The sequence below is a fragment of the Mustela erminea genome, chromosome 9 (genome assembly GCF_009829155.1).
Source record: "Mustela erminea isolate mMusErm1 chromosome 9, mMusErm1.Pri, whole genome shotgun sequence".
NCBI classification, from domain to species: Eukaryota; Metazoa; Chordata; class Mammalia; order Carnivora; family Mustelidae; genus Mustela; species Mustela erminea.
In genome coordinates, this window is record NC_045622.1 from 43,724,168 (window position 1) to 43,734,587 (window position 10,420).

Sequence of the window (10,420 nt, forward strand, 5' to 3'; positions counted from 1 at the left end):
CCTTCTTGACCTTGACCTAAGGACCTCGCTTCCTTGTCAACCTACCATAACTTCAACTCTAATCTCTATTCCTACGACATCTTAACCTAAATCTCTAGCCCTATCTTCTCTCTAGATTAGCAACTCTGCATTTCTCAATGCTTCCTGGTCATTCTCCACTCATATATTGCACTAGCAGCTAAAACTCAATATGGCCCCAAACCAATCCAGCATATCTAAATGAAAATAGTTTTTCTCCAAAGCACTAGTTCCTACACATCCCAATAAACAAGGCTTTATTAAAACTTTCCTCTACTTTACAAGTGAGTCACTAATTCTAATCAAACAATTCTATACACCACTGCCAGATTAAGTTTTTTAAAACAACCTCAGGCATACTACACCCTGTTAGCAACCTTCAGTCATCCCTACTTCGTCAAATCAAATAAAATCCAAATTCCATCTGCCATTCTCCGAAGCAAAGCGTACCTTATTCTACCTGAATGGCTTAGTTTAAGCCTTTCTTCTCCCTCATCCATCACCTATTTCTACCTTTCCAAATCCTACCTTTCCCTCAAGGCCAGTAAAATGCCACCTTTCCCATTAAACTTCCCATTATCTTTCATTCAAATGTAATCTACCTCTAATCTCCCAAACCATTGTTCCCGTACCTCCCAGTATTTATCTCGAGGAATTTGGATTACAGGATATCACACACCTGTGGTATCTCCCTTCTGGACTATACATTCAATCTAAGAAATACGTCCCATTCATTTTTTTAATTCTTCACCACACACATGGAACACGGTTGCTGTAACAGCACCCTGCAAATGGCAGATGCAATAAATAGCTGGTAAACTGTAAGGGGACAAATATTCCAAATACTAAAAGTTTAGGTTTAGATATTACAAAACCTAATCATCAAATTTCAGTATCCCCTCCGTTAATGTGTATTTTTTTCACCAATATTTCAAATGTTTTAGTGTCCAAAGTCCATGACAAATACAATTCTCTAAGTACTAAATAAGAGATCTGGTTATTCAAACTCATCTGCATCACAGTGAATAACTAGAGTTGGATAAGAAGGCAATCTGATGGAAAATCTATCACCACAGAGATTACCAATATGGATCTGGCTCCCTCACTCCTCCAGGTGGGTTTCTCTCTCTACCAAAATATATTATTTTATTGAAGAGGATAAACTTTCCTAGAGAGAGGACCACTCTGATGTAAAGAGAATTTTCTAGCAAAGATACAAAAGTAAATAATGCTGACATTGAAATACGCACATTAATGGTCAGAAGGCTGTTTAAGTTTTTTTTTAATCAACCAAATACCTATAATCTACTGACTCAGAAACATGAACAGTATTGGATCATAATTACTTAGATCCTACATTCCAACATTTATTAACTTTTATCCCTGATGTATGATAACTGAAGAGGCAAACAAGAGTAAAGCAGGTATGGCAAGCTACACTGAGACAGTTGCTACAGGGTTGAGTTGAGGAGTGTTTAGTAAATCAACTTTCAGCTGAACACACCGGTGTGCTCGAAGCGTACTTTGTACTCCACAGAGATCAGTCAACAAGAAGTCACATAAGAGGAAACAAGTTCAACAGACCCCAAATGTTATGTTGAAACACATGGAAATTCATAATAAAAGTCCTTATTTTTTTAAAAAGCCACATTGCTGTTATATCTCCAAAGGCATAATAACAAATTATGTAAAAATCATTATTTGTTGAATAGACTGATAAAGGGAGTCCCTTACCTCTGCCCCCAAACTAGGCTTCAAACAAAACTTTAAGAGAGATTAGTCAATGTTTACAAATTCCATGATCTCCAAAGGTCAAATAATCCAAACAGCTATTCTCAGTTGAGCAGTCTGTATTCTGCCATCACTTTCTCTCTCTCTCTCTATTTTTTTTTTATTTTATTTTTTTTAGTAAAAACAGAAACAAATGGCCTATTACCAAGAACCTGGAAAGGTCTCATGATACGGGTGCCTGGGTGGCTCAGTGGGTTAAAGCCTCTGCCTTCAGCACAGGTCATGATTCCAGGGTCCTGGGACGGAGACCAGCATTAGGCTCCCTGCTCGGCAGGGAGTCTGCTTCCCACCCCCTCTCTCTGCCTGCCTCTCTGCCTACTTGTGATCTCTGTCAAATCAATAAATAAAATCTTAAAAAAAAAAAAAAGTCTCATGGGACAACCGGGTGGCTCAGTGGGTTAAGCTCTGCCTTCGGCTTGAGTCACAACCTCTGGGTCCTAGGACTGAGCCCCTGCATCGGCCGGGAGCCTGCTTCTCCCTTTGCCTATCCCTCCCCTTGCCTGTGCTCTCTCTCTCTCTCTCTCTCTCTCTCTCTCTCTGACAAATAAATAAATAAAATCTTAAAAAAAAAAAAAAAAAGAAAGAAAGAATTTCGAAACGTCTCATTGCTGGTCTCCTTTAGAAAACCTGCTCAACCACTACCCTTAAAAACTTCGTCTACACTATTTGCCAGAAGCACTTTACATATTATGCTTCATTTAATCTTCACAAATATCACCCGAGGGAAAATTTCTCCAATACTGCAGACACAGAAATTGAGGCTTAGAGTGGTTGGGTAATTTGTCTGAGGTTACCCAGCTAGTAAGGAGTGAGCTACAATTCTAACTTGGGCAATTTGATCCCAGAGTCTAAGATCCTGCCTATAAGCCACACTAAAATACAAAAATCTGAACAGCCTCCTGCAAGTGGAGTCAAGCTTTGGGAGTTTTCTAGAATTACCATTTTTTCTATAAAATAAAACTATGTGAGAACATTAAAAAAAAAAAAGAGGGGATCTTAATCTACCTTAATGAACAGATTTCTTTCGTCAGTGGTTTCCAAGTCTTTTGCAACTAACTAGAGACTGTCCCTAAATTGTTTTTTTTTTTTAATTTCTAAGAATTCCAACTCTTGCATAAATGTTTATTCAGTTTAGAGGTGATGAACTGAGAATCGGTTAGATTATATGGCTCAAGGGAATCAATATTCTATAAATATTTTTGTGGTCTGAAGAAGGTTATAAACATCTGAAGGTCAATGAAAAGGCAGGTTTTTAAATCACTCCTTCCCAAAAGTGCAAAAGTTTCTACTTTGCAGTCAGCTACCTATAAATGCCAGTACTCTATCTAAACGTTCTAAAGATAGTCATTGAGGAAAAGCATATTTAAGAAAGGTCTTAGAACCACCTGAGTAAGTTATGTGAGCAAGTCCTCCTTCTTAAAGAAGAGACCTAAGAACTTGGACAGCATAGAATCCATCCCCTCAAATGGGCAAGTGTGTATTCTAAATTTGTATTCTAAATTACAGATGACACTAGCTTTCTTTCATTAATGTTAGTGACAGCCTAGGGTTTAAACAGTTTAACACCTGTTTCCTGCTTGTGTGTGCATGTGTGTATGTGTGTGTGTGTATGTGGAAAGGGGTACCGCTTGTTGTGAGGCGTGAGGTAATAACTAACATTCAAGAAATTAAATATAACATCCTGAAATACATTTTTGGTACATATATAAATCATTAGTATATATTATAGTACATTCAGGATTCTTTAAAAAAAAAAAATACAGGAGGGGCGCCTGGGTGGCTCAGTCGTTAAGCGTCTGCTTTTGGCTCAGGTCATGATCCCAGGGTCCTAGGATCAAGCCCCACATGGGGCTCTCTGCTCAGCGGGAAGCCTGCTTCTCCCTCTCCCACTCCACCTGCTTGTGTTCCCTCTCTCACTGCATCTCTCTATGTCAAATAAGTAAATAAAATCTTTAAAAAAAAATACATGAAGTGAATTGATGATGAGGACTGATGTTTCTTAAAAACTATATAAACACAAAGATTCACTATTAAAAGGAATATTCCACATACATTTCAACATGGTTTAAGCATTAGAAGCATAAAAACAACAGTAGATACCAAGAAGGAAACGAAGCGAGAGAACAGTAAATATGAAAGGAATAAAAGGAATCAGTTTAGTTCAACACACATGGTAATTTTAAAATGAAAATCAGAGAGATAAAACCCAATTTATAGGCTCCAAAAAAAAACCTCTTAATTAAAATTTCCCCAAAACCAGCTTCCTTTCAACGATGGCATCAGCATCAACCAGATTTAAAGTCCTCGAAGCAGAAACAAGTCCTCACAACTAACCCAATACTCAGTCTCTAAGTCCTATTCATTCTTCCTATGAAATACATCCTATGGGGGCGCCTGGGTGGCTCAGTGGGTTAAAGCCTCTACCTTCCACTCAGGTCATGATCTCAGGGTCCTGAGATCAAGCCCCACATCAGGCTCTCTGCTCAGCAAGAAGCCTGCTTCCCTTCCTCTCTCTGCCTGCCTCTCTGCCTACTTGTGAGCTCTGCCTGCCAAATAAATAAAAAAAAATTTAAAAAAGAAAAAAGAAATACATCCCATGAAACGTATCTCTTGTAAAATGCTTCTAAAGCTGCCCTCCATTCTCTCGCACTGCCCAGTATCACCTTACTCCTGAACTATTCATGAGTTCATTCATTCACATTTGCACTCATTCAAACACTAAGCACTTACTGAAGTATTGTGCTAATTCTGAATGCAAGCCACCAGTCTAACAGGACACAGAACATATGCACTGCTTTAAGAACAGCAAAAATTTATTGGGGCCCTCCTATGTGATAGCTGCTATTCTATTATCCCACCTATGTCCTCAAAATAGCCCCAAGAGATGAGTATAATTATTTTCTGCAAAACAAGGAAACTAAGGCTCAAAGAGGTGAGGTCATTTCCTTAAAATCACATTGCGAGTAAGTTGCATTGAGGGATTCCATGGGAAGTGGCTCTTTTCGCCCCTTAGTGAGTCTCCTGCATCAACTCCTAAACAGTCTTTCCGATCAAGTCCACCCAGTGCTACCAGATTCATCACCTCAAAGTCACCATTTTGTACTTGTAACCCCTTTGCTCAAAGAAAATCTCTGGCTCCTTTAACCTGACCTCTAAGACAACTTTGAGTCAAAACAAAAACAAAAAAAACCTAGAACTGAATCCTGTCTGTCCCTTACTAGCTCTGAATCTTGAAGTCACTTAATCTCTTTAGCGTTCAGCCTTCTTACCTATTAAATGTGGATCCTAAGACAGAGTTGTGTAAGAATTAAACCAGATAAAATATGTAAAGGTCTAAGTCATGCAATTATTCAGTAAGAAAGAGTTCTCTTTTTTTTAAGATTTTTATTTATTTATTTGACAGACAGAGATCACAAGTAGGCAGAGAGACAGGCAGAGAGAGAGGGAAGCAGGCTCCCTGCTGAGCAGAGACCCCAATGCAGGGCTTGATCCCAGGACTCTGGGATCACGACCTGAGCCGAAGGCAGAGGCTTAACCCACTGTACAATCCAGGAGCCCTAAGTAAGAGTTCTTAAAGCTCATGATTCCTGTACACAAAACTTCTATTTCAGTCAACCAATATGCATACTGCTTCTCTTACAAAACCACCTAGTTTTCTGCCTCATTTCACATTATTCTCCGTCCTCCCCATTAGGAGTAAGTATTCTACAAATGGCTCCTATAAGAAACAATGTCTCCCCACACCGCCCCCCACCCCGCCATCTTCATGGCCCAACTCAAATGCTACGTCTGCCAAAAAGCCTTGCCTATTGAACTTTATATCTAACTTAAATGTCACTGGGGTAAGAGGGAAGAAAAAAATGCCTAATTCTTCAAGACCTACTTTGAACCAGGAAAATACATGATATATCTTCAATGAATTCTTTCACTTAATTCTCAGAGACAAACAAAGTAACATGGACAAACAGCTAGTAACTAATGGAGCTGAGATTCAAATGCAGATGTCCTTGATCCCTTTTAAAGCCCACTTCTTCCCAAGCCACCTTTTATCTTGGCACTGGAGGTCACATATTTAATCAACAACTATCCAACACTGACAAAGGGCACAGTGTTCCTATTTGCTCTAAGTTGCCCCAGTCAAACACACAAACATAACTGAAACAAAACTGTCATGAAATAACACTTATCCTTAGTACCTGCAAAGGACACTCATTTTTTCTGTTCTCTTCTATTTCACTTAAAAGAAAACACTGGTGGGGGTGCCTGGGTGGCTCAATCATTTAAGTATCCAACTTTCGGTCTCAGCTCTAGTCTTGGTCTCAGGGTCATGGGATCAGCCCATGCTCAGCACAGAGCCTGCTTAAGATTCTCCCTCTCCCTCTCTCTCTCGGCCCTCCTTGCTGTCTCGAGGACTTGCTCTCTTAAAAGAAAAATGGTAATAATAAATAAAAGTAATAATAAAACCTTAGTTCCCATTAATTTTATTTTTTTTTAAAGGTTTATTTATTTGAGAAAGAGAGCATGAGCAGGGTCGGGGGGCAGTGCAGAAAGGGAGAGAGAAACTCAAGCTGACTCTGTGTTGAGAGCAGAGCCAAACATGGGGCTCTATCTCACAACCCTGAGATCATGACCTGAGCCAAAACCAAGAGTCAGACACTTAACTGACTGGACCACCCCATCCCCCACTAATTTTATTTCACAACCACTCTTTTTTTTTTTTTTTTAATTTCACAACCACTCTTGAACAGCAAACCAAAACCTAAAATACACAGGTTATAAGGGGCACAAGGCCAAATAAGATAAAGAATTTATCCTCAAGAAGTATTCAGTGGGAGATATAACATAATCCTCAAGAAGTATTTAGTGAGAGAGATCACAGTGAATCGTAGACTTTTCCTGACCCCTGGCTCCACCCTACCTGTTGTAAAAGAAAAACCTGTTCCTATTGCTCCCTTGAACTTCCCTATCATGGAACATAACCAATAAATTGTCCAGGCTATAGATATGACAAAAATCAGGCACTCAACAAATAGTTGTTAAATGAATGAATGAGACACAATAAATTTTCAGAGGGAGAAATTAGACAGCATAAACTCTCTCCCCACCTACATCATAATCCCCTAAGAGCAGGAATAATCTTTTTGAATTATTGAATATACCAAGAGCTCAATATTGTTTGTAGATATTCTGTTTTAAAAAACACTGAGCTAAAGACTGGCCACAATTCATGTGGAAAATCAGATAAACATGGATCTTGGCCAAAGAAAATCAAGGCAGAAATGTCCAGCTCCTGTAATAGTTTTATTATTAGCTTCTATTTTAGGTCTTTCCTATTCAAAGTATGACTCTTGATCCAACAGCATCAATATTGCTTGAGAGTTTGTTAGAAATGTAGAATCTCAGGCCCACCCAACCTACTGAATCAGAAACACTCATTTTCACATGATCCCACGGTGCGAGGGGGTGGAGGTCTGAACACATACTAAAAAGTTTCAAAAGCATGGGTCTATATGATAAAAATGAAACTGATTTCTGCAAGCTCAGGGAAAGTTACCATCTTCTTTGCTATCTCTGTAATAAACAACCAGACTTTTCAAGAAGTACCACAGACAGGGCCATGACACACTTTCTGACATATTAGGCTACAGATCCAAATTACTACTCAATGAAAGGTAAGAACTAACCATCCATTGACTATTCAATGAAACCCATAGCAAACATACAAAATATATTTTTTTTCTTTTAACAGTTCTTAGTGATACAGACACGTATCTCCAAACTTAAATTGCTTTGGTGACCTAAAGTCAGGTCTTTCAGTCACCTTCACTGACTCACTCTGGAATCATTCTTTATAAAGCAGCACTCAAAATCTCAACCAGAAGTCTACTCTGTGAACCTGCAGGAACACTTGCAAAACCCTCAAGCCACAATACTATCATGCCAAACTAAGACAAGATCTGAGCCCACAGGGATCTGCTGTCAAATACCTTCTTAAAAAAAAAAAAAAAAAAAAAAATGGAGAGGGGTTATAGAGGGACTTAGACAAGGAAAGACTGAAGGGCATTTCTCATCGCCTCGCTGACCTACAAACTCTTCTCCATTAAGGCAAGAGAGAGGAAAAGCACCGCAGTTCCCTCAATTCACAATTTTAAGTGTCCTAACTTAATCCTGAAGTTGGGAGCCCCGTCCCCTTCCCATCCACAGGCATTCGGATGACAGCTCAACCTCAAGTTCCCCTCCCCCTTCTCCGGCCCAATGGAGCAGGTGAGATATCCGCCCCTTTCGACCTCCACCATCCCGTCCACACTCCCCCAAAACCTCCAAATGAGAATCCGACAGAGGAGTCGCCCAGGCCGCTCGGAAGCACGACTGCACTCCCTGACCCATCCTCCACACTAAACTCGCCGAGGGAGGAGCTGATGGATCTCACCAAGTACAGGGGAGCGTAAATCTTCAGGGACTCCTCCAGGGCGCCCCTGGTGATCTGCACGAAGGAGACCCCGCAGGAAGGGTGCCAAGTGTGGCCGATCTCGTAGCAGTTATGAGGGATGGACTTGCTGAGAGCCGCCATGACGGAGAGCCGCGCGGAGGGGCAGCGAGGGGTGCGCGGAAGCTCCGAGGGAGCGGGCCCCGAGGGAGCAGAGCGAGCACCCAACCGCAGCCGGCGCGCGGGGCCCGCTGCTTAAGGTGCGGAATGGAGGGGAAAGGTCACCTGAACGGGGTTACCCTGGGCCAAAGTCCTCGGATGTTGAGCCCTCGGCGTATCGCAGCCCGAGGGGGTGGGGCGCGCACCGAGGAGGCGGGGAGAGGCGGAGCGTGCGCGCGCCCGGCCCCCCGGAGCCCGGGGCGGCGCGGGGAGCGGAAGGGGTGAGAGCGTGGCTCGGGGACGCGCCTGTCGCCCCGCGGCACACGTCAGCCCCTAGCTGGAGCGCGATCCCTGCAGCGGGTACGCAATGGTAGGTGACTTGGGTCCCGCTGTGCTCCAGTCTCTGTCCTCTCAAAGTCCTACCCAGTAGAACCGAGGGCAGTGGAGGAAGGGGAGGAAATGTCTTTGTTGGGGGCTGGGGGAGAAGACGTTGGCCAGAAGAGAGCCTGGACAACCGTCCTCCTCAGAATTGCCAGCTCCCCTTCCCTAGAGTGCCCGGTAGCAAATGGCTAAGGCTGCCTACTGGGAGCAACCGCATTGCTCCCGGCTGCTGCGCTGAGTTCTGTGGTGTCCGAGAAGCTTGAAAAATCTATGAGCCAAGTGTATACACTTCCGGTGTGGTGAAAGGGCAGTAGATCACCCTGCCAAACCCTGGGCCCCAGAGCGGTTCTTTCTACGGTATCCGTAACAAGTGCTTTTCAGCCAAAGGGAGCACACAGTAAAAGGGGCAGTGGTCTTAGGACACTTGGCCATCAATTGGCATAACAGCGGACCCGTGTGACCTATGAACCATTTAACCCCTCTAAATGTCAGCTTCCTCGCCTATAATAACACAGTGTCTTTGGAATTCTAAATTCTATAGTTTCTTAAAGCAGCAGCTTGCTACCTTTAGAGGAATCCCATTCTCATCTGCCCTTCATTCATTCCACAAAGTCTTACTGAGCACATACTATCTTTCCAAGCGCTGTTCCAAACTCTTTAAATTCAGATGTGAAAAGGAGGGTCAAGGTTCTGGCCTGAGCCTTTTTCCCATCCCACTCCCACGGAGCCTGAGCTGCTGTAGCAGCCCCTGGCATCGTGGTTTCTGGCGTTACTAATAAATGATGATGTCAGTGAAGTTGTTAATGAGAATCTTCTACACAGGAGGAGAGCAACAAAAAAGAAAGAAAGCAGTTCTCTCCAGTTTAAGCAATGGTGAAAGAATTGTAGAGAAAGCAAAGCAGATCTTGGTGGACCTTGGTGATACTGTGGAGGATCCGTACACATCTTTTGTGAAGTTGTTGCTATCTCTGAATGATTGCCAATTTGCTTTGTATGATACCATACTGAGAGTCTGAGAAAGAAGACCTGGTATTTAAATTCTGGGGTCCTGTAAGTGCACCTTTGCAAAAGAAGATGATTTACGCTAGCTCTAAACATGCTTTTAAAAAGAAATCTACAGGTATTGGGGTGCCTGGGTGACCCTCTGCCTTCGGCTCAGGTCATGATCTCAGGTCCTGGGATCGAGCCCCGCATCGGGCTCTCTGCTCAGCAAGGAGCCTGCTTTCCTTCCTCTCTCTCTGCCTGCCTCTCTGCCTGCTTGTGATCTCTGTCTGTCAAATAAATTAAAAAAAAAAAAAAGAAAGAAATTTACAGGTATTAAACATAAGTGGCAAGTAAATGGTATGGACGATACTAAGGACCATTCCTCACTTGGAGAGAAACTGAGAGGCAACATAATAGTCTCACTTGAAGGAAAACCCTTATAAAGTGAGAGTCAAATGCCATCTGGATGTTAGGGAACTTCCACTTCTCCAGCTCAGTCAATAGGAATAATGTTAGGTTTTGTTCTGTTTCTTCCCCTTCTCAATGGGCCCTTCTAAGCCAATGAGTGAAGGAAATATCATTCATTTAAGCAGCCTATCAGTGATTGCTATTAGGCTGTTTCATATGGTTACTTTTACATAGAACCCAAGGACTGCCTTC

At 42.3% G+C, this 10,420-nt stretch overlaps 1 protein-coding gene and 1 pseudogene across 1 annotated transcript in view; one reads left to right on the forward strand and one right to left on the reverse strand.

Annotated features, from left to right (window-relative positions):
- The window catches only part of TMEM135 (transmembrane protein 135), a 251,569-nt gene extending 242,956 nt beyond the window's left edge, over positions 1-8,613 (reverse strand). Inside the window, exon 1 of the mRNA XM_032360564.1 lies at positions 8,240-8,613. Coding sequence (XP_032216455.1) covers positions 8,240-8,380 — 141 coding nt within the window. The 5' untranslated portion in view covers positions 8,381-8,613. The remainder of the gene's footprint in view (positions 1-8,239) is intronic.
- Positions 8,614-9,561: 948 nt separating this feature from the next.
- Positions 9,562-10,203, forward strand: LOC116599727 (annotated as a pseudogene).
- Positions 10,204-10,420: the final 217 nt, after the last annotated feature.